Source organism: Rhipicephalus sanguineus, chromosome 6, assembly GCF_013339695.2.
Source record: "Rhipicephalus sanguineus isolate Rsan-2018 chromosome 6, BIME_Rsan_1.4, whole genome shotgun sequence".
Lineage (NCBI taxonomy): Eukaryota > Metazoa > Arthropoda > Arachnida > Ixodida > Ixodidae > Rhipicephalus > Rhipicephalus sanguineus.
In genome coordinates, this window is record NC_051181.1 from 126,230,012 (window position 1) to 126,256,915 (window position 26,904).

The 26,904-nt window shown below is 47.6% G+C and overlaps 1 protein-coding gene across 1 annotated transcript in view; it reads right to left on the reverse strand.

Moving 5' to 3' along the window:
• Positions 1 to 2,222: 2,222 nt before the first annotated feature.
• LOC119396363 (importin-9) overlaps positions 2,223 to 26,904 on the reverse strand; it is a 47,316-nt gene continuing 22,634 nt past the window's right edge. The window contains exons 21-25 of the mRNA XM_037663555.2: positions 22,218 to 22,384; positions 13,311 to 13,444; positions 12,380 to 12,495; positions 8,131 to 8,218; positions 2,223 to 5,220 (exon numbers count right to left, since the gene is read on the reverse strand). Coding sequence (XP_037519483.1) covers positions 5,027 to 5,220; positions 8,131 to 8,218; positions 12,380 to 12,495; positions 13,311 to 13,444; positions 22,218 to 22,384 — 699 coding nt within the window. The 3' untranslated portion in view covers positions 2,223 to 5,026. The remainder of the gene's footprint in view (positions 5,221 to 8,130; positions 8,219 to 12,379; positions 12,496 to 13,310; positions 13,445 to 22,217; positions 22,385 to 26,904) is intronic.

Genomic DNA, 26,904 nt, shown 5'->3' on the forward strand with positions numbered 1-26,904 from the left:
CGTCATACACTCATGTCGTGCTTTGTGGTATACTATATAAAGCCAACCACACGGCCACAGCGCAGACACGCAGGCGGCCAGATCATGGTTTACGTGACCTGCGTGTCATGATTTTCATGTTGTGATCCGTCATTTGTGTTCCTCATACACTAATGTCATGCTGTGCAAATTTTGGTATAAAGATATCGAAACGGCTACTACAGCACAATGACGGTGGTAATAAGCCGGCTTTTGGGCTAATGCGTCGAACGTCACCGCGAGGCCGGAGACGCAGAGGGGACACTCCACGCACGGCAGTTAAAAAAAAAAAACAAAAAAACCTATACTCTGTTCCAGAAGTTCCGTGCAGCAGAGCCAAGGCTACACGACCCTCGAGCGCAGGTTGTTGCGAAGCGAGATGTAGTGCCCCATATACGTAGCCCGTTGTTTGTCCTCATGGCTTTTGCAAGCGGTCTCGTCGGAGGATTTTTACTTGAAGGCTTCTCTGCGTGTCGTAGCTGTGATTTGTATGACGATTTTGTCGCATTTTCTGTATAAAACAATTTTTGTGGCTCCATGATACTGAAGAAAGAGTTCTTGCTTGTACGTGTTATAACATGCACATGACGAAATAAATAACGCTGTTGTGGCTCGTATGTGTTACGTTTTTACTTATAAAGTACCAAGGAATGGTACGACACTGTCTAAACTTTTATGAGTAGTCCGCACAGCCCGAGCGTCCACAGCGCCGCAGAGGACCCAGTCTTGGGTTGTGATTAGTCCGCGGTGGTAGATTTGGTCACTCCTTAGTCAAAATGGCGGCGCCTGGTTCGATATCGTGCAAGTATCTCGAAGACGCGCGCTTTTACGGTGCCGAGGAGAATATTTAACCGCTTTCACCATTACAGCTCATCTCACTGCGCAGTTGCACAGTGTCCCGAGACGCTCTTACGGCTTTCGCTGCAGCGCTCGCCGCTAGCAGATGACAGGGCGCGGAAGGATACACTTAGATGTGCTCGCCCTCCTGATTGGTCGAGAAGGCCTGTAGCTTCCACAGTGCTGCACGGAACTTCTGGAACAGAGTATAAGAGCATTGGTTTGTGCATGGTCGAAACTTGCAGCACGCTGCTCAAACACAAGGTAGTAACAACTGTGGCAGTTTGCGCTCGTCCTGTGTATACCTGTGTTCTTTCTGAGCGTCCTTTGCATATGAGCAGCGCGCTGCAAGTGTCGAGCTGTGACAGCTGTTAGTTCGCGCTCATCCTGTTTGTGTTTTCGTGCGTCCTTTGTGCTCGAGCGGCGCGCTGCAAGTTTCCAGCTGCTTGCCGTTCTTCGTGTGGCATTCCAATTTGTTGCTACAGCATTCATTGCCTCACCCCTAAGGCAAAACTGTGACTTTCCTTAACATTTCAAGTGTTTCTCTCAAGACCATATCGCCATCCACAACATTGATTGCGACATCACCAGCCGCATTTGGCGTGTCAGCAGCAAGAACCTGTTTGTTTGCTCGCAGGTATGCGCGCTTCCTGCTATTCCTCTTTGCACGAAGGAGCACTTGTAGAATGGGAGACGAGCCGACGAACATAGCGTAGCGAAGGAAAGGGCGAAGCGAACAAGGGCCGCGTATCGATCAAACGTGTGAAACTTTACTATTACGACACCATTTTGAAAAATTCTCGCGACTATGTGTTCGTTGTAGACACGAACCTAACTGCAACACCACAACTAAATTTCGTCCTCTGGGTGATTTAGGGGTCTTTCAAATAATAGAGCTCTTATTCCACACCCGTGCCCGAGACAAAAGCTGAAAATCGATGTGTTGGATTCCTCCACGCCGACGTGCAATGCACGTGACAAGATATTTCAAACGTCGTCAGGCACCTGTGAACTATGACGGCTGCTTCCCATTCGGTCAATGCATACCCATGTGCAGGCCTGCCGTGGTGTTCTAGTGGTTATGGTGCTCGACTGCTGACCCAAAGGTCGCAGGATCGAATCCCTGCCTCAGTGGCCGCATTTCGAAGGAGGCTAAATGCTAGAGGCCAATGTGCTTTGACTTAGATGCACGTTGATGCAATCATAGTGTAGTTTAAAAACATAAAAACACATAATTATTATTCACACCTGTGAGCCGAGCCCATAGATATTCTTTTCTAACACTGCACTCGAGCAAGTGCAAGGACACTGTCCGAAATTAATAATAAAGGAAAGACAGTGGAAGAATAAAGGACAAAGACTTTGTGAAAATCCACATAATCTTGTTCAGAAACGCAGGTGGGAAAAAACAAAAGCTAAAAGTCCAGTGTCGAGGAGCAGTGCTGAACTTCCGTGAGACGGAGCACACGTGGTTGTATGAGACATGTACAAGCCAGTTTTTTTTTTTGGCACACGAAACGTTCTCCGTGCCACGCAGGACACTTGCACATGGTTATACCAAGAAAGCGTGAAGCTGCTGTTATTATGTACACATAACTACATTTGCAAACAGTCTTCCAAAGGTCAGTGGTCAGATGACGACTTGACGGCAGGACGACACCACAAACGCACATCTCGCACTCAAAGACTTTTCTTTCTGATATCACACGGATACTGTGGAATACACTTATGTCATAGCACCAGTATAAAAAATGTGGCTATTTACACGCATTCGTACCAGTTGGGCGAACAAAGCATCCTGGTTTAGACTGACGCAAGGCTAAACAGCTGTACCGTAGGTACGGTCTCCGTTTGCGAAAAAGCTCAAAATCCAACAACAGCCAAAACGGCTCAAGCACTGTGTCTATCCGTATTTAAAATGTTCAGTATGCATTCCAATATTTCCATATGTTATCCATAATATTGTTGTGGAAATCTAAGGGAATTTACATGGAATCCAAACGTACTTCGTAAAATTATACGGAAATCGTACGGACTTAGTGGAATGGCATACAAAAAGTTTCAATGGACATGCGTGTCAAAGCGAAAAGTACTCCCTTGCAAAAAAAAAAGACCCACACACACAGACGCACGCTAAAGCTGCCACTAAAAAAAATTTACACTCGTCTATGCTTGTGAAATGAAGCATTTCTCAACTGTACGGAGAGACTCTAAGCTGCAAGACGTAAGCAAAAAGCAAAATTAAAACAAAAATGTCAACAATATGTTCTTCGAACATGTGTGAACATAGAGTAACATAAAAGTGGGAATACAGTGTAACCGACAATGAAATTAAGCCAGCTACACATTTTTTTTCCTCATTGCAAGGACACTGTTGCACAACACCATGCCTAAACAAAACAGTGTAATGAACAGCCACTTCATTTTTATGATCTTTCACTGCACTGACAATAGCAGCACTTTTCTTTCGCTTAATTTTCCTTGTCCTCAAAAGAGAGAGCTTCACCACACAATGCAAAGTAAAATTTCTCCTACTTACAGCAAACTAACTTTTTCATTTCATTTCCAACTATTCAATGGTGCGTTATTATATACAAGTACACTAAACAGAGATTGCAAGACTATTAGATGTTTAGATTTGGCTTGTTGCACTGAGATAATGCTAGTATATTATGACCCAAATCCAGAAACTGAAACTTCAGACAAAAAAGAAAGCGTCTTGCTGAGCAGATCACTGTGAAATCTCTAGTATAAACTAAAAACAACTAAGACAGTATTCCTTTGAACACTGCACAACCAAATCAACATAGAGGCATTCCCTGTACAGTGTATAACCAAATCTATACATTGTGCTCGGTATAGTTATAGGGTTATGTCAAATGAATAGCCAAGATTTGAGGTTGACAGCCTCAAGCAGAACAAGGTGCACAGTAATTTCAAGACAAGCTCTTTACAAAGAAAAAGGAGAAGATTGCAAACACTGCCGAGAAAGTCGCAAACTTGAGGCTCGAAAGTTCATTGGCCCTCTTAGGCTAGCAGGCCTTTCTTTCATTAAGTAAAAAACTAGCATTGCCAGTCACTTCTACGTGCAATAAATTACTACAAAACTCCTTGCGATGTTAAAGAGAAAGATGTAGCACACGCCACGGTTACATGACATGAGAAAAGAAGCTACAGCATTTAATAAGACATGCAAGGAGCAGTTCCAGAAGTATCAATCCCTTCACGCATCATAGTTTGAAGGAAAACAAATGCAAGTCCAGCCCAAGGGCACGGGGAAAGTATTACAATAGAGGGATGTAAGGAAAAGCAAAAGATCGCAAAGTACACTCCCATCTAAGCCTTATAACCGAATGTTTTACAATAAAAAGAGCACCATACGCATATTCTGTCACATATGCAGGGAGAACTGCATCCATTTCGAATCCAGAAGTTATATTAATTAACGTAATTCAGCATAGAAGCTCGCTTAATTTGAGGCCTGCCATAAAAAATAAGATTACCATTAGCACAGAATAGAAATACATTGCTATTTGTGGTTACCGAATCATATAAACACGCTCACTCGCACACCTTAGAGAGGTATAAAGAGAGCCACATGAACATGAAGAAAACCGACATGCTTTTGTTGCAAGACTAACACCATAGCTGACTTGAATCACAAAACCTGCTCCAAGCAGCAATGGCTAAATCATGCCTCCTCCGGTTCTCAGTAAACATTCGCCACCGACTGTTTAAACAAATGCTTACAAGTGGCCTCACACCAATCACCTGCAATCTTTGGACAGGCCGTGCGATGCAGCACGTTTACAAAAGCAATACGGAACACCACTGTAGGTCGCACGTCAGTGCACAGATGATGTAGCACTCAGCCTAACTCTCGCTTTTTACTTTTGATTCACGCGGCAATACGCACTGCAAATACTCGCCACCAAACTGAACAACTGCGCAGCTGCAACTGACAGAAATATTACTGCCACAAACCTGGCGTTCGTCTAGCTACTGTACACCTCGACTGGCTCATATGTACAATCTACGGAAGGCGTACGGAGAGGAGGGCACGATGCGGAATTCGTGCCATTTCACGCTTCCCGAACAGGAAAGTACGAGGAACTGCAGCAAGTCAAGGACGACGCGGAGATGGCGGCGAAGACGACGAAGACTCCACCTGTCACGCCAGCACACCCGCATTCTGGAGGACCTGCAGCTCCTGAGGGGTGTGGTGCTCGGAAAACTTGGCATAGAACGGCTGCCGCGAGAGCCCAACGAGGAACTGGACAAGGCATGAATGGACGTCTGTGCGCGAGATGGGGTCAGCCATGGCATCGGGGTCATCGCTGTCGTCATCGCCATCCGGGTCGAACACTGCACCAAGATGTGCAAGTCGAAACTCAGCAGCACATCACTCGTGGGCCGGATGCTATGAAATTTCTCGGCGGAACAGCGCGAGCGAAGGAAAACAATGAACAATACACACATACGGTACATGCATGTCAGCTCTCTCTAGTCCTTCAGCTTCTGCACCATTCTGCCATGAATACAACCTTGCCTGTCTAGCTATGTCTCGCTAGTGATGATCTCGTGATAGATTGGGTTAGTGTTGGTTATACCCGTTATGTGGCACATGTAATGTCATTTGCAGCGAATGTGATTAGCTGTTAATGGCATTTTTGTTGCTGCTAAACGGGTACAGCGAGTGACATTCACAGCTAGTGGCATTCGCCTGCTGAATGTATTTCCTGAACTCATGCAAGTGCTACATGTGCAATCCTGACAACAGGCGCTTGGCAAAATGAAAATATTACAAAATTGATAACTTAAACATTGTAATCAATGTTAAGGCTATTATTAATGCTTGGGCCGCTGCATACTTCAGTTGCCCCAAGGAACAGTAGCGGCGCAGTGAAGCGGACTTACAGGCCCGTGCCCAGGCACGCCGTGAACGCTCAACATAAATTTTTGTTTCTCGCCTAAAACAAAAAACACTCCGATTAAACTTTCACTAATAAATCTCCTTTGTTTACTCTTCCCAACGAGACCAAGAGTGCATTTTTCCTTGGACCGCATCACCACTCTACATGTGCCTGAACGTGGGGCATTTCACACATTTTTCAACGTTTGTGCCCCTTCCACTTCGAAACTACTCGGTCATCGACTTCAATACTTTTTTTACACGCTTACTGCCAACTATCCAGCCATGTGTTAAAGTCCTATTTTGTCTGTAATATTCGTAGAAGTTTTAAAAAATAATCAAAATGGGTGCAGAATCGCAGCATTGCTTCACCACAAAGCACATCGTGAGACAAAGTAGCGGTCGTCAATAGGCGATAATAAGATAGTGCCATTCCTTCTCAAGTAAACAGCAGATATTTAAGGCGTTCCGTAAAGTATTGTATTTTTTAGAGCATTTTATCGCAACCTATATTTCACCTGCTACGGCAAAATTCAAATCACTGTAACAGACAAGAAAAATTTTTTTTTCCAAAAAAATACTTTCCGAGGGCATATAGTGCACTGATATGACCGTCCACAATTTTTTACAATACAATTGCAGAGGGTCGAGCGCAATGTTTGGGACGTTTAGTGTGGAATGACCCAACTATATTCTTGTTTCCAGACTACAACTTGATGCCAATGTTTTGTCGGCCATATTTACAAATGCTCGTCTGTTCTTTTTTTTATTTTCGATTCCTCCATGTTGTTTTGGTGAAGTCGTGCCGTGGTGGCAAGGTCAGAATTTTGCATGCAATATCTATTCATCAGCCATGGAAGCAAGTCCAGTTTCGTCAGCAGAGAATAATACAGTAGAACCACGGTGATACGATCATGGCTCGTACGAATTTCGGGGCGATACGAATTTTCCTGTGGGCCCGGCCAAGGCCCATTAACCTGCAATTTAAAGGAGTATGGTTGTTGCGAACCGATTTTCACCCCGCAACGGTTGATACGAATGTATGCTACTGCTGCCCGCGCTGTCGCAGAAGTCGCAGCAATCATGAGCAGGTGGGGGAACCCAAGCGCGGGCATGAGCGCCGCGCCGCACCGCCAGTGGCGGATCGTAGCCTCCAAGATCGTGTGCACGAATCTTGGAGGCCTAAATGCACCATTATGTGCCTTCACGTTCAGATTACGAATGGCATTGGCGTCGCGCTCCCCCCACCTTTTAAAAGCATTGATTTGTGCTGCTGTACTCAAGGCAGCTTCGTTGCACCGAGTTTACATGTGCCTGCCACATCAATGCAAGCCATGGCCTCGCAATCAGACATCCTATGAAAGGTGGACGGGGGCCAAAAGGGGAAGCGGACAGTCTTGGCGAAGGAGCTAGGCCTCGCAACGTAACATGCATGATTCTTGGGGACACACACATTTGCCAACTCTTCGATTTACACGGAAGGCTATCAAATTTTGAGCAAACCTACCGACTGTGCGCGCGCGGTGGCAAATCTCCCGAAAAACATCCCAAACACCACCGCAATAAGAAAATAATACCAACAAAGGACAGCGGCTCTAAAATTTTTCTGGCCTTGCGTGCAAAGCGATCCTGAAGTCACCTTTGCCTCAGTACTCATGCGGAAAAGCGAACGAATATTAGGAAGGGGCTACTAGCTGTTACAGGTCACAACACACATGGTTCACTAATTGCACTCGCGCTGTATATTTACCAGTAAAAGTATGATCCTTGATGCCTAAAAACTTTACTGGTAATCATTCAGAGCTGTTTATGACGTTGCTGCAGCCCTGAGAAACAATAAATAAATATGTACGCCAGCTTTCTTTTGTCGCATACTAATTTCCCATGTTTTCTGGCGACACGAATTTGGGATGATATATTTTTGGTTAATAAGTAAAAAAAGCACACTGGACTGCTAACATCAACGTCAATGCCATTTTGCAAATGCCACTGTGTATACCCGTGTAGACCAGGAACGCAAGACTGCAATGACATTCAGTATATCACCTACTGCAAATGACATAACATGACAGAGGTATTAGACTTCACCTTGAAGAGCAGTAAAACAAGGGATGTTCCTCAAGCAACTCCATCGAGCTTCCTACAGTGAGGTGTTGCTGATGAGGCATCTCTCAAGGAACTCTTTGGGGCGTATTACAAAGGGGACTGCTGAACTGAATGGGTGTGTCAAGTAACTCCTTCGGAGGTGTTGCTGAAGTGGAGTGTTTCTTGGCAAACTTCTAATCCTAAAGGAACTCCTGGTCTTAAGAGCCTGGGGCTGAGGCCCTTTTTGCAAAATGTCGGCATGAGATAACCGGACGTACCTGCGTAGTCTGAGGCAGGGGCAAAGTGGCGCATGATGTGCTCTGGGGCATCTCCTTCCATATCTCCTTCTTCCTCCCATTCTTCATCCTAAAAAAAAAGTAAAGAAGAAAATGAAGAGAAGAATCCACATACAGTCAAATTTACCAACTGTCGTTTCTTTCGTGCAATGCAACCTAAGGGCAATTGTCAACTTGAGCAAATGTGACCAGATTATCTTTGCTAACTTAATATTTACTTCAGTCCTGAGGAGCGTGTTCAGTTGTGCACAGAACAAAATTACAACACAAATGCATAGTGAGAACACAACACCACGACAAAATCAATGCAACCAAAAACAATACAATGAGTGACTTTACAGTTTTAAAATTCATGTGAAAAGTACGGAGAAATAAGTGAAATTCTAAAGGCCACTGTGCATAAAGTATGATGCTACATTTGAAAACGATGAGCACGCCATGTTTGTCATGATAAGCGAGAGCATTAATAGGGTATTGAGGCTGACACTGAGCTAATAATTTGAGCGAACATTACCACACACTCTATATTGACTTAGTGTTTACTTTTAGTATCCCCACAGAGTTCTTTAGTAAAAAATCCGGCAGATCCCGCACCTTGTCGGAATCTGTTTCATGCGAAGCAGTCAGCAACGTGCACGACAGGATTTTCACGTTACTCATGTCATGACCAGATAGTAGGGATGGGCGAATATTCGGGCCTTTAGAATATGCTAACTGTTAAGCGGTTTATTGGACGGGACTCGGCGACAATTCGCTATGGCGACAGTCAGGGCAAGAGCACGGGCTCCGAGAGCGAGCGGCGTTTTTAAGAGGACGACCCACTAGGAGCCGCTGGAGAACGCAACCGTTAAACAGTACGAATTGCTTCGCCACAATTACTTCGGGTACGAAAAGGGAGCCGTCCGGCGACCTAACAGCTCGTCACTATGAGTGGGTCATAGTAGGCCTTGAGGCGCTCCATGTTGACTATGTCGCGCCCTCGACGGCGCATGTCCGAAGCTGGTTCGATGGGTTCGATCAAGTAGTTGACCGGGGATGTGCGCTCGACGACCCGGTATGGGCCTTCGTATTTCAGCAGCAGTTTTGAAGAGAGGCCACTTGCAGTGGTAGGGACCGAGAGCCATACGAGCGCTCCAGGGAGGAACGTAGGCTCAGAAGTGGTGGTGCCACCGCGAATGCTCTTCTGCAGCTCTTGTTCCTGCGTCGTAAATGCCTTGGCAAGCTCGCGACACTCTTCAGCAAGCCTGGCTGTGTCAGAAATAGGCGCACACTCAGATGGATCCAGCTTGTATGGAAGTATCGTGTCGATGGTGTGCGACGGGTGCCTTCCGTACAGTAAGAAGAAGGGTGAAAAACCGGTAGTGCTCTGAGGGGCGGTATTATAGGCGTAAGTGACGAAGGGCAGAATGGCATCCCAATTGGTGTGACCGGCGGCGACGTACATTGACAGCATGTCGCTGAGCGTGCGGTTAAAGCGTTCGGTTAGGCCATTCGTCTGCGGGTGGTAAGCAGTAGTTTTGCGGTGAACAGCATGGCACTCTTTCAGAATGGCTTCCACGACTTCTGATAAGAAGACACGGCCTCAATCGCTGAGAAGCTCTTGGGGTGGACCGTGACGCAGTATGAATCTGTGTAGTAGGAAGGAGGCAACATCGCGCGCTGTAGCCGCTGGGAGGGCGGCGGTTTCGGCGTATCGCGTTAGATGGTCAACAGCGACGATGGCCCAGCGGCTACAGCGCGCGATGTTGCCTCCTTCCTACTACTAATTGCTTCGCCACATAACGAATATTACAGTATTCGAATTCGCTTCGATACGAATTTAGATTATTCGAAATTTCGAAGTATTCGAAATGAACGAATATATGTATGCATTTGACCACACATACCCCCTGTAAAGGTGGTTTCACTGCGTCTAGTTGCTGTGCCGTGAAACAACCCATCCAGGGGAAATCTGCACTGCCGCGAAGCCACACTTCACGGTTAAATGTACATATTTTTTTAAGTTTAAAAGCGTGTTATATGGGCTTATATGTACTAAGTATAGTAATTTTTAAATTGTAACGTATTGCACCACTTATAACTTGCACCTTACTGCTATTCAAATCTTGAAACTATTCAAGGCTACTTCCACTTCATTTCAAACCAAAAAAGTGACATTCACTCATACCTAGTTCCAATCCTAAAAAGTGCAGGGGTCATACAAAAATGCTCATTTTTCTTAACAATATGCGGTAAATACTATTTGAACTATTCGATTCGAAATTATTTGACCAAATCACTATTCGCTTCGGATTCACTTCGAACCTCAAATTCACTACAGTCGAACCCACTTATAACGATCCCACATATAACGATCTATCGGTTATAACGACCATATTTGGGTGCACTTACGATTTTCCTATGCTAACCATTGAAGCTGCGTCCAGATATAGCGAACATTTTTCAAAGCCTCCTACTTTTACAACGAACACTTGAGACGCGGTCGCGGTAAAAATATGGCGCATACGAAGCGAAAAAAAGTTAAAGCATGCCTTCTAAAGCGTGACAGGGGCGCGCGCTCGCGCGTGCCCCGCTCCCGTTTACTCGCGACTAAGATACCCAGATCGGCGAGCACCGCAAGCAGACTTCGGACGCTGCGAGCGAGGTCGCTCACTTTCCAGGTGTTTCTTCAGTGGTAGATTGACAGTGAGGAAAAATAAAAATAGTAGGCAGCATGAAGCCTTGCGGTCAGCTTTCGCACGGTGACCTTTCCTGACGCCGTTCTCTGTAGCTATAGTATACGACCGCCTGCGATGAACCAAACAATGCCTTGGAACGCAAGAAGGCATAAATGCAAGAAGTGATAACCGCGATAACTTTCCATCGCAAAAAGGTTCACTGCGTCCTTAAACTCGTCGACGCCACAATGTGCCGCAAAAAGTCGTCCGTCTTTTCGGTAACGGCAGAGACCGGTCGATCGGTGATTACGACTTCCGCGCGATTGCAGCGATGCCTTCGCGGATAAGCATCAAAAAAGAGTGAAGGCGAGGTGGCGGCCGTCGATAAACGTGCCGTTATGCCTTATAGCCGACCACCTTATCACAGTCATCTGTAGATATCTGCTCGGCTGCGCGTGTGGCGTACGCCGTACACTGCGGATTGACGGCGGTACGAGCGCGCCATGCTTAGCCATGCTGCCATTCGCAAGCTTGCCGCCTCCGCGTCGTGCGAGACCGCTTTAAAGTGCGCGTCGCTTTGTAGAAACGAAAGTAGCTCGCCGTTTTTGAGCGGCGCGGGCACCGAGAAACGTCGATGCACTGACAGCGAGCGTATACTGCGTGTTTGACTATAGGTGACAAATGAAGTGTGCCGCGCATCGTCGTGCAGGGCCGCGAGAGCATCGCGGAGACGTAGTGCGCGTTGCTTGGAAAATGCTTGTTTTCGCCGCGTTGACCGAAGAGACTAGTCGCCGCATCCGTGTACGATCCGGAGTGAAGCAAGCACGAAGAACGTACAAACGCGCGTATACGGCATACAGCAAGCGGCCCGGCAGTGACTCCGCGACCCGAGTAGGCGACGCGCTGCACGCAACTAGCCAGGGACGATCGGCTCCACGTCGCGGTACCGCGCTTCGGTGAAACGGTGTCAGCTCATTGCAAAGGCGGTTAATTCACTCGTGAGCACGCAGCGAGCGTCGCTTCACGACGCGAGTAGGCTTAGCTTGTCACCGAAGGAGTTGTTAGCACTTTAATAAAAGTGCACAAAGGAAAAAAAAAAAAAACGGTTTGACCGCAAAGCGCACGTTTTTAAGGGCGAGCCCATATACAACGAACTACTGATATAACGACCACTTTTCGCGACACTTTCGAGTTCGTTATAAACGGGTTCGGCTGTATTCGCCCATCCCTACCAGATAGTAGTCGTATTCACCGAACCCTCTTACCCTCCCATGGCAATTTTGGTCGACACCAAGCTGAGGAGGCGATCACGAGAGCACTCAGACGTAGGCGGCTACATACATACATACATACATACATACATACATACATACATACATACATACATACACACACAGACAGACAGACACACACAGACAGGCAGACAGACAGACAGACGGACAGACAGACAGACAGACAGACAGATAGATAGATAGATAGAAACGCTCAAAGTACCTTAGGTTCGCAATAAATGCTTCGCATTTGATACAACACTATTAGAGCAAATATTTGATAGCAGCAAATGAATGCAGCACCTCAGAGTCATCCTCTTCCTTGTGGATCATTGCGTGGTCAAGGCAGTTGCTCAGCTCGTGAATCATAAGCTTGTATATCTTGACCAAGACTGGAATCTCTGTCCACTGGTCTGGATCTGCGAGTTCCATTGAAACAGTTGCGGAAGAAAAAACGAAGGAGGAGCGTGAAATTACAGGCAGCTGCGAAGAGGCAGTTATGTATGGCTTTGATATCGCATGCCGATTGTTCTTTTAAACACAAAATGCAGTTCACTACTGCGTAGGCACATGCGAAGAAAGCACAGACAAAAGGGCAAGAGTTCCTGCGTAGATGCAATGCGTTAAACACAACCCACATACCAGAGACTAGGTGGCTAGCATCGCATCATTTGACGACGCACAATGCACATTGGTCTGCGTGGCAGACATGACCGTTACAAAACTAAAACTGATTATCATTTCCATGTCATAGTTTGCCCCTACAGTTTACATTGTAGAAGGCTGTGCAATTCATTTTCTTGTTGACACACATTTTTCTCAAGGTTGCCGATTAGTATTTGAATAATTTTGTGGTCGTTTCTGTGCACAAACAACCTGTAACTAATTGATTTTTTTATTTACATTTCTTTCACAGGGAGTGACAAATCGCTAGTGCAGTAACTTCTTGGCTGAATACAAATGAGACGCTTAAAAAGACACAAAGCAGAGCTACTTGGTAGCGATTCATCCAAAAAAATTGAGGCACGCAGACACGGACACTACAGAGAGGTGTGTTTATGCTGTCCACTTCCCTTCTCTCATGCATGTGTCTGCAAGCATAACTATTTTTTTGACAAGACACCTATGCGTGGTCATTTATGTGCGCAACTGACGAAAGGTGCAAGCAAGACAAAGGCCATATCGTGAATGCGGGTTTCCACAAAATAAAGGGAACGGGACACGCCATACGTACTGGCGGCGCTCTTGGACCTCGTCCGAATGCCCTCGTTCATGTTGATCACCCGGTCCCCCTTGACGTTGATGCTCACCAAACGAGAGTCGTTAGTCTGAATTCCGTGCTCCAAGAGCTTGCATAGTGCCAGTATGCTGAAAGTGCGATTAGAAGCAAAAGGGAAAGCTTACGTTAGCGCAGAAGATGCTTTTTTTCTGCAAAACAATGGTGCGTCAGTCGGTGGTGTACAGATCGCATATTGTGCGAGGATGCTCTTAGAAACATGCGAGTACAGTCTGCACAAACAGAAGTATAAACCATGGCAGGAAAAATCGAGTCGGAACATCTCTTGCATGTAACTACTTGACGTGAGCACGTAAACTCTGCGTCAACACTTGTCGAAATGCTGAGCCACCAAAACGTGCTACTACAGTCCAATGCACGACCATCTCAGATGGTGGTGTACATGCAAGCAAAAATATCCGTACTACAATAAAATCCCGACAGGAGTTTCAATGCACTAAGACATCAAGAAAACGCAAACATCAACATAGCAACGAAGTTTAAGGGGGGACATGGTTTTTAGAGATAACATAGGTTATTTCTTGGCCAAGTTAGATGAAACTGCACTGCTTTGTTCAGTTTTTTTAGCTTTATTTAACTATCCAGTTATATTTTACACAGGTCAATTATTTCCTGAGATAATTAGTAATCTCATTCCATTGTTTGCCGAAACAATAACAAATTATCTATGCAACATAACATCATTATAAACCCATATATAGTTACTAGAAAGCCTAAGGAGAGCAACGCTGCAAGCTGATTGGAAATCGAACAACTACTTCTCAATTTACAGCACTAATGAGTTCATGGTCTACACCTAGCCAAAAACAAGAAAATTTTAAATTAATATAAAAAAAAAATTGGAATTGCAGATTGAAAATTTGCTTGCAGCATTGCTTTTTACACACATTTAGCTAGGTTGCGCAAAAAGAATTGTAGCTCTAGCTGTCCTAGGTTGACTTTTACAGAAGAAGCAAACGAGGGAAGTGGCCAAAATCCATGTTTTGAGAAAATAAGCAAAAAAGGTTAAAACTTTATTTAGCATTACAGAATGAAAAATATCAAAGGCACACATACTTTTAGTGATTAATATGCACCAGGCATATAATCAGACTGATTGTTAGCATGAGCATGCCTTTTTTTCAAGTTCTGCTGCAACGAGGCCGCTTATCAGTTCAATGACGGTACCGACGCCAATATGCGACGAGTGCCCGCGCGTCATCCACGATCCGTCGTATGACACGGCGATGTTTCCCGGGTTGTCCACGTTGAGTTCCGCGTAGATGTCGCGAACCGAACTTGCGCACTCACTCATGAGTTTCGAGGCAGCAAGAGTAGCGGCAGGTGTTAGCTTCTTCTTCACGTACGCCTGCCACGTTTTCGTGTGGAGGCCGCGACGCGATATGTTCATCATTGCAAATATGTCGTTAAAAGCAGTCTGCCTGTTGCCAGTAGCCTGCATTGCGCGGGTGGCGAGCACGTTTACTGTGAATGGATTTATTTTCTGCTGTCCGTCGACGCGCGGCGAACTCCACTTTGACGACCTGTCACTGCAGTTCACACACACTAGCTCAAGCTTGACGGCAAGGCCGTATTCCCGCTCGCCTCTCCTGATCTCGGTGTCTCCGTTGTAAATCTTGCACTTTAAATGCAATATTATCAAAGCATTTACCGCCTCCAAGTCCAGGATGGTGAAGGTCGTTTTATCAGATGGGGAACCCGCGGCGTCCGCGCGTTTACGATAAGTCTGCGCTTCCGTTCCGTCGCCGCAACAGATGAAATCTCTTGCAGCTTCTCTTCTGCCTTCTTCTTCTTGTCTTCTATCTGTTGGGGCTGCAGAATTTGTGTGTCGTGACGCACACGGCCGCTTTCCGCGACGTTGTCGGCAACAGACGGGCTCGAAGGGCTAGCGTCCGTTAGGCCTACCACGCTGGCGTCGACGGCCGCTGCGAGTTCGTCATTTTCGTTGTTTTGGGTCGTTGCGGGGCGCTTCCTGAAGTTCTCGGCTAGCGATCGCCTCACCCGCTTTCCGAATTTGTGTTTGGTGCAGAACTTCTTGATGACAGGACCCATAGTTGTAGGCAGGCGACAGCGCCAGGACAAAATGGCGCACGCTCACGCGCGTCTCGGCGGTGAAGCAGACGCCGAAAACGCCACTTGGCGAATCGGATGCCTAGATTTTGTCACGTGCCCCAAGCAGCCAATAGAATCGCGCGATTGTACTTCTCGATGACGCATTTTTGCTAGAAAACCAATGAGCAAGGCGAGCCAGCGGTGGCGGGAAATTGAAGATGAAGAACGGCTCTTCCAAACGAGATCAATAATAATATCTGGGGTTTAACGTCCCAAAACCACCATATGATTATGAGAGACGCCGTAGTGGAGGGCTACGGAAATTTCGACCACCTGGGGTTCTTTAACGTGCACCTAAATCTAAGTACACGGGCCTCGAACATTTTCGCCTCCATCGAAAATGCAGCCGCCGCGGCCGGGATTCGATCCCGTGACCTTCGGGTCAGCAGTCGAGTGCCATAACCACTAGACCACCGTGGCGGGGCCCAAACGAGATCAAGATGGCCACGATAGCCCGTGTGTACCGGCAACGGTTCGGCGCGGAAAGAGCGCGATTTTAGCGTCAATTTGCGCTCAGACAAACCTCATATTGGTGTTACAGATTGATTTTACGGCGGAAATAATGAAAATAGAAGCTACAAACTGAGTAGATTTGTGCAAAAATAGATATAGATTCCGAAAATGTCAGCTTCAAAAAGTCGATTTTATCGCGATTTTCGGCCTTCTAAGACCCGTGTCCCCCCTTAACTGTAAATTCCATTCATACATAGCACACAGCATTTTGAAGGCAAAGGGGACTGCTCTCACTGTCCACACTAGTAAACCAAAAAAATCAATATACAGTAAAAGCTCGTTAATTCGACTCTCGTTAATTCGGAAAATCGGTTAATTCGGACATGTCATCTGGTCCCTGTAAATATATGCATCACTCTATGAGACTGGGCGCTCGTTATTTCGGACAGATTTGACCGCAAATCGAATAATTCGGCGACTTTCGGGCCGCTGGCGAGGCTCGAAAACGAAAAAAGAACCATTCGGAACAAAAGTGAAGCTCAAACGCAGCATCACAATGGACATCAATTATCGGCTTGGCTTGACTTGAGACTGGTTGAACGCCTTTTCTTCGCGCGTGATAGCGTGTTGGGCGTGTGGGTTTGGCGCGGTGTCATTTTTGTTGCTTTGTTCCCATTGGTGTGCTGCATCGTTGAACGCCGTTTTATCGAGGAACAATTCAGTACGGCTCCTTTAGCTTGATTGTTGCTGGTGCTTTTGTGCTGACTTCTCGTGTGAACGTACTCTCCGCCGATGGCAACGCCGGCGAAGCGGCCCAAGTACGAGGCCAAGGACTTCACCACCAAAGTAGAAATTTTGCGTGCCCTGAAAAATGGGCTCTCCCGGCAAGAAGTACAGTCAAATCTCATTACAACGAACACCACATTAACGAACATTTCAAATTAACGAACTTTTAAGAAATCCCGTGCCGACTGCTTATAGTTTCAATGTAAAAATATTTCACTACTACGAAATTCAGAATAACGAACATTTCAGAATAACAATCGTTATTTAATTCCCGTGTAATCTTAACAACACCTCAGTACTACGAACTTATATCCCGAAATGCGAGGATTCTTAGATTTCAGTGTATCGGTCATGGCAGTCGGAGCTGTAAGGTAGCAGACGACGCAGCGCAAAGAGCGGACGCCCTCCCGCTAAAACCTGAGATGGCACGGGAGGAGAAAGACGCGGGCGAAGAACTTTTTTTTTTTTTTCCCTTCGTTGCGGAGGCGACAACGCATCAGGTTTTGTAAAGGCCCAACCGCATGCGTAGCACGCGACTTTCGAGCGAAGGCAACTGCGACAAACCAACAGCTCCTACAAACGGGCTCCGTCGCGCTGCTCGATTGAAAACTATTGCGCGCACGCAGGCAAATTACGAAAAAGAATTACAGAGTAGATGAATGACAACATGCCAAATTTATTATTGTCTTGTTTGAGATAAAGATGCCATAAAAGCGTTTCGGGACTTCCTTTTTTCGCAATCTTATGTTTAACCGCGGCAGTAGCATCTGCTGTGATCCCATGGGGCGCCCGGAAGCGTACGCTGCCTACGCTACGTCGCACTTTGCAAACTGCGTTATGTTGGGGTTAGTCCACGAGGCGCATCTCGACAACGTTTCCTCTTGCTGTCATAGAACGTTTAAGAAAAGCCGCAGCGCCTCACATCGTTGCTTCGCAGGGAGAAGGGCTACCTCACACGACGACGATGTTGACATTGCAGCAAGCTACCACCAATGCAGCAAGCTACCACCGAAACATCAAAACGAACCGTCGATCATAAATAACGACAAAATACGGCCGCTGCCTCGCTCTCCGCGTGAGATGGGGCTGTAAATAAGGTAGTCTATAACTTGTATTCCTTGAAGTACGCGCCGATTGGAAGCATCACGAGCAAATTGCAACCGAAGCAAGGGTCAGAGATGCTGCCATGTTGTTGGATATCGTCATGCTCACTTCCGGGCGACAAGCGATGTTTTCTGGCTTTCCAGAAACCTGGGATGCTATCGCGGAACGATTCTATTTCAAATTCCAATGCCTTTCGTGCTTTTCGCGCTTGGCCAGTGGTCAGAACGACGGTCCGTCCGCGTTATCAGCGCTATCAGCCAGCCGTGTGGAATCGGAAATAGCATCGTTTCGCGATTGCACCCCTGCGACAAGCGACGGCGATGGATGGCCCTCCGCGACAGCAAATCCTGTCGGCCGTCGCTCAAAACTCGCGTGCATGCAGTTGGACCTTAAAGGATTGCAGCGATGACATGGACGACAATGTCACGGTAGCACCCGAAGATCGCGACGAGTCCGTGTCGGCCACAGATGCGTTGGACTACTTGAGGAAACTCCGCATATTCATAGAAAAAAGCGGAACAGCGACCGAAGCGGCGGATAAAAATGCGGACGGTCTAGAATCATTCGTGACGCAGAGTTTGTGCTGCACCCGTCAAAAAAACGATCACGGACTATTTCAAATAAACGTGCCTTGTATGACGTTCACGTGTGCATTGTTGTGAGAAACGAGTTCAAGGACGTACCGTAGCAAAGGTAGGACGTTTGCGTTACGGAAATTCTATTGTTATGGTAAATTTTTGGGGCTTTCACTATAACGACCTTTCAGAATAACGAACATTTTTCCGCGGTCCCTGAAGTTCGTTATACCGAGATTTCACTGTAGCTCCTGTGCCATGACGTCGGCAAACAATACGACGTGAGTCTCTTGAGCGCAGTTAGCATTCTTCGCGTATGTGTGGCAGAGCACGCCTGCGCACGCCATTGCCAACTGTTTCAGGCACAGTGGCTTTGTTGTACCCGACTCCAGCGATGCCGCAGTGGCCGAAGTGTCGCCGAACGACGGTGCCGATGACGGGCAGGATTTCGGAAGTGTTATGCCTGATGCAGTGACACTCGACGATTATATCGGCATTGATGGCGTTGCCACTGCAGGCTGTCTGACTGATGAGCAAATCGTCAAGGAAGTGATGCACGGCGACGAATCCGAGAACGAAGAGCCTGAAGAGCAGCAGCCACACTATGAGCCACACAGGCCCCCTCGTACTGTGAAGGAAGCCGCAGAGGCCCTCGGCGTCCTTGAAAGAATTTTGTTTTGGCACTGCAGACAGCATGCGAGCTGCTGAGCACCTTGAAGGGCTCAGAAAAGTTGTGTCCGCGCGAATTTCTGCTCGAAAACAGAGACGCATCCGCGATTACCATGTAAAGTAAAGGTATGCTGAAAAAACTCTTGCATTTACAGTGAAACCTCGATTTTACGTCCCCCGGTTTTCCGACGACCCGCATTTTACGACGAATCAGTTTGGTCCCGGCAAAACACTCATAGAGATAATGTATTTAAAACCTTGGTTATACGACGCAATTTTACGCCGATCCCGCATCTTACGACGGCTTTTCGATTCCGTCCGAGAGAAAACACCACGTTTACTCGAATCGGACGCCGACAAAAATGTTCCCGAGTGCAAAATAAGAACTTAAGTTCCCCTAGGTTGTCGATTAGAAAAGTAGAGAGTGAGACAGTATGCCTTCTTAGAATGGAAAATTTATTCTTCAGGCAGTTCATGCGCTTCTGTGATCCAGTTTCCCTAACTTTTAAGATCGCTTCAGGATACGCCTCGATCGCGTGCGTATGCAGAGTCGTTACCTAGACAAGCTCTATCTAGTACACGGAGAAGCTTCAACTGGCCGTAAAGCACATCTTCGAGATCCGGGTATTTTCACGTTTTCGGTCCGTGGAAACTTTTCCTGGTCGACATCCAGCTGATCTCCTGCCTTTGTTTGCAGCACTCGCAGTCACAGGCCTTGAGCACGCAAAACGACGCGACGCAGCTATTTTCACAGTGCAAAATAACTTTCGCTTGACATGGACGTTCATAACAACAGTGGGACATCACAAAAGGGATTTCACAAGGGAATATGATGCGCACAGCTCAGTCGCGCACGAAAGTATCCTACGCAAACTCGTGCTCCGTCGCCATTATGTGATGGCGATGACACTGTGTCTGACTCTTCTGACGGGAGGCTGTTGCCGACGCGGTTTCGGTTTCGTTTTCACGTGCAGGCTCTTCTCAGGCTTCTCAAGATGCTCGTTGGATTCGATATTTTAAAGTTAAGAATAACGACTCGCTCACACCTCATTTAACAAAGTAATGCTGCCATTAGCTGCCATTTTCAAAAATAATTTAATCTACCATCCTTGCAGAACCTCAGGGTCGTGTCATGGGCTATTGAGGCGGTCTGTTCCCCCTTTTTGGGCAAAGCTGTCTGCCACTGCCAATATTTTTAGTTTTTCGATTACAGTCGCCGACCGTTTATTCGGACTCGGCGGGAACCGCCGAAAAGTCCGAATAATCGGGAGTCCGAAAAAAAGGATTCACCAGAAAAAAGCACTTTTATTGGCCCAGCGGCCGAAAAACCTTGTCAGTGCGCGTCTGTACACATGTACGCTTACGCGCGACCAAGTCGGCCTGTATTTCAGCCAATGTTTGGCCACCCGTGATGGTCGGCAGTAGCACTGTAACGGCCTACGCTAAATCCGCATTTGATGATTGGTGTGGGAGGTGCGTCATCACGGCAGTCATTAGGCAGTTTTAGAATAGCGTACGCAAAGCTTTGCGTTGGGTTTTCGCGCAACTGCGCATGCGTCATACGCTAACCGCTTGCGGGCTCCGGTTAAGTGACGAAAATAGCGGGCCGCAAACGCTAACGCTAACTTAGCGTACGCTATTCTAAAACTGCCTACTGTCCACATGCACTGGTTCGAGTAGGTGACGGATATCTCATCGCCCAACTCGGCGAAAACTCCCAAGCAACTTCCACCTGGTGAATAATCGCCGCTTTTTTCGCCATCGTCACGGCCTTGTAGTTGCCGCGTTTCTTTAGTTCCGACGGCGCACATGGAACGGGCAGCGTCGGAGCAATTTCAGCGGATCAGGCCTCGCACGCCAAGCAACAAACAAGGGAGCGGGACACTAAGCTCGGGATGCAGATCAGGCCTAGCCACAGAAACATCTGACAACGCAAACCCTCACACGCCAAAAGGAAACGACGTTGGTTGGGCTAATTGATGTTGCACCGCTTCTGTTGTCGTACTCTCTTTGTCCGAATTAGGATCCGCGTCGTACTCGTACGCACTGTCATTCTCCTCAAACGCCGCACCGAGCCGATTCCAATCTTGGCTTGGCTTGGCCTGCTGTTCGGCCATGGTAGCCGTTCAATGGATACTTGACTGGCTAAAGCCAAAAGGCAACCGTTACGTGTAGCCAACAAACATAGCCTTCGAGATCGGTAATTTCTGCGTGGATTTTTTGACACTGGCACGATCTCCAGTTATAGCCAGTGCAATATTTCAGTGCTGGCAACCTATCAAAATTTTGTAAACATTGCTGACAGCTTGTCATGGCGGTCAACGTCGCACTCGATCAGCCAGCCGGAGTCCGAAAAATCGAACAGCGGACTGTGGGGCGTCCGAATTTTCGGTCGTGAGTTTACATTACTTCAATGGGACGAGTGGCGGTGCCGCGAAGGTGTCCGAATAAACGAGCATGTCCGAATTTTCGGCGTCCGAATAAACGGTCGGCGACTGTATACGACGCCCGGATTATACGACGGTCTTGCGTGGTCCCCTCAAAGTCGTAAAATCGGGGTTCCACTGTATTGTGTTTATTTCGACCATTCGATAATTCGGACATTCGGTTAATTCGGACATTTTTTCCGGTCCCTAGAAATCCGAATTAACGAGCTTTTACTGTATAGGGTTATGCTGAAAATTATGATGTAAATATTGCATGAAAGGTGTCCGAGATCAGTAAATGACAGGAGAGGCGTACCTTTGTCACTAACTGTTACAGCATACAACTCACGCTCGTGACGAAAGCATAGTACACCACATTGCAAAAGCACAGATGCACAGACGATATGTTAGCTGATGTAACGTACACTAGCTGACGCACTTGTCCCACAGACAGCAACGCACATTAATAACGACTGTACTGCAGAACAAACAAAGCAAGAACATTACTTGCTTATCTTTCACAGCAGTGCCTGCTAAGTGTGAAAAGGAGTATGGTAGATAGTTTCGAGTCATCTTTCAAGTTTACAGAATGCAGTCCAGCGTAATGAATTTGCAGCAGAGTGCAAATATTTCATCATTGCAATATCCGCGTGCATCAGAAAGTTCTTCTTTCATGTTTGACCGCGTACACTACTCACACAGCCCTCTCCTTGGCTCACCTGACTTTGGTCTCGTATGTTCCGTAAAAAAGCGTTTGCCTAGAGCACCACTCCGTGAGGACGAACGCTAGTGCCGACTGGCCCGTCGGCCCTGGCACGCCAGAGAGAAAGTCGAGGACTGCTGGCATCTGGGTGTGCACCAGGTGTGCAAACACCAGCACCAAACTCTGCAACACAAGAAGAAAATGGCATTTAGGCCAAGGGTATGCTTACTGTAAGGCTACTTCAAAGGAGTCCACTTTGTTCGCCATCTACGTCAAAATGCAAATTTGAGTGTCCATTTCAGCATGCAATGTAAGCGAAATCGTCCATAACTTGTGTGATCAGCTTGGCTCGTAAAACACCACATATAAGGTTACGACCAAAACAGTGCTCAAGCACAAGCGTGGCATGAGGAGAAATTTTGTGCTAACAATACTAACGACAACTGTACGCACTGCATTTAGTTTTAGAGCACTTAGGTACTCGCACTTCACAAAAGTTTCAAATTCACAGAGATTCCTGACACATGCCTTGGACATGCACAATTTTCTTTCCCTTGCCTTCTTCATTTACTCTACTGACCAATGCATCCGCTGAATCGAGTGTGTGCGAGATTTTCCTGCAGGTGCATCATAATTGGTATGTTTTGCTCGGCTACACAATAAACCGCATGAACACGCACTGAATTCTATGGGAAAAAAAGCAGAGTTTGAAAAGGCTGCGTTTTATGCTGCTTTGCACAACAAGCGGTTATGTCATAAATGGTTGCAACTGCAGTCCATACGTTTACCACCAGAAGGCCCCCTATAGCTTGGTGTTCTGACACCCTCCTGCATATTTTGGTACAAAAGCGTTAACTGACTGTGGATCTACGTGAAATACATGAAATAAAAATTGGCCGCGTATCTGCGTGCTTTGCTGCAAATGTCGTCGAAAGACGATAGTCTTCTGCCGGCCGTACTAAATGAGTCATCCTCCTCTATGTTTAATCGCCACATCTGGGTCAAAGCGTCACATTTTCAGCGCAGCCTAAGAAACACTAGGGCCTTTAGAGTTACGCATCTATGTATTTTCTAGTAAAGGAACACACCACCTAATACTTACGTATTGATGTTGCACCTCAGATATGCGTAATATTTGCTTTTTGATCGACAATGTTCACAAGTATGAACGCCGCTACCAGTTCAAGATGGCTGGGCATTCAGAAAGTACTAAATCTTTGGCCGGGTGGCTGAATCGTGTGACAGACAGACAGACAGATGGACATACCAAAATTGCTGCATTGAAGTATCCCAAGAAAGACTATTGTCACACTTATGACGAGAACCTTGCGTTGTTCTGCGCGTTGGGCTGGTTAGGCCAAGAAGCGGCTCAGTCCGAACTTCTTTGTCCTCTTCTACCCGTGGGTGCTCACACAACCATGCGGCATTAGTCCCCCCTTTGAAAAGCATCGACTCGATGCTTGTAAAAAAAAATAACTACAACACGCGCAGACGCAGAGAACCAGAGACTAAGTACCAATAGCCGCAGGGAAAATAAGATGACGCACCGACACTTGCGCCATGTGCAAACAGGAAAATACAAAGAAAACAACCACAGGAGTCACATGGTAACAGAAGTAGCGCGAACGCACAAGGGCTACTGTGTGTAGTACGGCTTGAGTCGTACGACGTGCACGGTTTCGGGCCGAAGTTGTCGACGTGAAGACACTGCGCCGTCCGGAAATACTTCGTAGGTGAGGTCACTGACACGTCGGAGAACCTTGTACGGTCCGAAATAGCGGCTCAGAAGTTTTTCAGACAAGCCTGGTCGTCGGATAGGTGTCCACACCCACACTCGGTCGCCAGGGTGGTAGGCGACGTTTCGACGGCGAAGGTTGTAACGTCGCGCATCTGCGTCTTGTTGGTGACTGATGTTTACGCGAGCCACTTGACGAGCTTCTTCGGCGTACTGGGTGTATTGCTCGGCGTCTGGAGCAAGTTCATCGCTATGATCGCACGGAAGCATAGCATCGAGCATGGTTTGCACGTTGCGTCCGTAAACAAGGCGGAAAGGTGAAAATCGCGTTGTTTCCTGCGTTGCCGTATTGTACGCAAACGTGATATATGGCAAAATCTCGTCCCAGGTTTTGTGGTGTACGTCCACGTACATTGAGAGCATGTCTGCTATGGTCTTGTTAAGTCTTTCCGTCAGTCCATTTGTTTGTGGATGGTAAGCTGTTGTTTTTCGGTGACTTGTGCAGCTCAGTTTAAAAATGTCTTCCATCATTTGTGCCGTAAATGACGTCCCTCTGTCCGTAATCACACATGACGGCGCGCCATGTCGCAGGATTATGTGGTGCACGAAGAACTTCGCGACTTCAGACGCCGTGCCGCGAGGTAACGCCTTTGTCTCGGCATAACGGGTCAAGTAGTCGGTTGCCACTATAATCCATTTGTTTCCGGTGGACGACAAAGGGAAGGGTCCTAGAAGGTCCATTCCCACAAGGTCGAATGGAGTCCGCGGTGGTGCAATCGGGTGGAGAAGGCCCGCGGGTTTCAGAGGGGGCGTCTTGCGACGCTGGCACTCGCGGCAGCCTTGCACGTAGCGGTGTACGCTAGCCGATAGTCGTGGCCAGTAGTACTGCTGGCGCACCCTGGCGAGAGTCCGCGAGTAGCCCAAGTGTCCTGACGTGGGCTCGTCGTGGCACGCAAGGAGGACGTCATCGCGCATGTCAGCTGGGACAACGAGGAGAAAGGCTTTGTCGCTACCTCGCGCGTTTTTCTTGTAAAGGATGCCCCTTCTGAGACAAAATGATGACGGGTAGAAGAGGACAAAGAAGTTCGGACTGAGCCGCTTCTTGTTCTGTAGTCCAGGCAAAGGGTACATCATCTCGGGTCAGTCGCGTGAGCGGTTCGGCTATCTTCGAGAAGTTGGCAATGAACCGACGATAATAAGCACACAAGCCGAGGAAACGTCGCACTGCTCTCTTGTCTGACGGAACAGGGAAGGCGGCGACGGCTGCAGTTTTCTCTGGATCGGGCCGAACTCCATCCGCACTCACGACATGTCCCAGGAATTTCAGCTCTTCATACCCGAAATGGCACTTCTGGGGTTTTAGCGTGAGTTCAGCAGAACGGATGGCTTCCAGAACCATTCTTAGGCGCTTGAGATGGTCTTCGAAGCTCTCAGAGAAGATGACCACATCGTCGAGGTATACAAGGCAGCTTTGCCACTTCAAGCCAGCGAGAACGGTATCCATCATTCGCTGGAAAGTGGCTGGAGCAGAACAGAGGCCGAAAGGAAGAACTCGGAATTCATAAAGCCCATCTGGAGTTACAAACGCTGTCTTTTCTCGGTCTCGCTCATCAACCTCTATCTGCCAATAGCCGCTCTTTAAATCGATCGATGAAAAATACTTGGCGTGTCGCAACCTGTCGAGAGAGTCGTCGACCCGTGGAAGCGGGTAAACGTCTTTCTTGGTGACGCTATTGAGCTTCCTGTAATCAATGCAGAATCGTAGCGTTCCGTCTTTCTTCTTCACTAAAACGACTGGCGAGGACCACGGGCTGCTGGACGGTTGAATAACACCATCATCGAGCATCTCCTTTACCTGTGTCTGAATAGCTTCGCGTTCTTTAGCAGAAACACGGTAAGGTTGCTGTCTGATTGGGCGAACGTCATCGTCGGTAATAATTCGGTGCTTCGTGAGGGGCGTTTGACCGTCTCGAGACGAAGAGGCGAAGCAAGATTGAAATTCCTTCAAAAGGTTATGAAGTGCGGCCTTCCTCTCGTCCGAAAGCTTCGAATTGACGTCGATGTGGTCCAGAAACCTGTCACCATCACTCATTTCCTCGGACGCGAAGCACTCCGTGACGTCAGCTACAGGGTCTCCATAGGCCACAGTGGTGCCGCGGAAAAGATGCCGGTGCTCGAAGTTGAAATTCGTCACAAGTATCTGTGACCGTCCGTCACGAACACGCACAAGACTTCGGGCTGCGCACACACCTTGAAGCAGCAAGAGTGATAGGTTGCTCTCGGCGACCGCGTCACCGTCTCGGAGATCTTCACAAGTGACCTCTATGAAAGCAGTCGCTCGTGGTGGCAGCGTCACGCTTTCGTCAGCAACACGCAGCGCAGGTCTACGACAGCTATCGGCGTCTCGATCTGTTGCGCGTTGCGTCGAGAAGGTCACCATTCGTTCGCGGAGGTTTATAATCGCGCTGTTCTCGCGAAGGAAGTCCATGCCGAGGATGAGCTGACGAGAACAGTCGCGGAGGACGAGGCAGGTCACCACAAATGTTGACGCACGTATTTTCACTCTTGCGGTACAGCGACCCAATGGTGTAACAACATGTCCTCCAGCTGTGCGAATACGTGTTCCATTCCATGGCGTCATCACTTTCTTAAGACTAGTGGCCAGTTTTCCGCTAATAATTGAATAGTCTGCACCCGTATCCACCAATGCGCTGACCTGAAGACCGTCTATCAGCACAGGAATGTCGAGCGAGACTCGGTCACTGTGTTCAGATGTAGATTCCGGCGTTTCTCTGGCACTGCACTCAAACGGGGATTTAATGTCTTCGGCGTTTCGCGCAAGCGTCGATGGGAGGTCTTCCGCACTTTGAGTCCCAGCGACCTCGCCCCCGAAGGTCGCTGCCTTCAGTTTTCCCGACGAGGGCTTGGAGAACGTCCCCGTGCCGTCGCCCCGAAACGTGGCCCAATG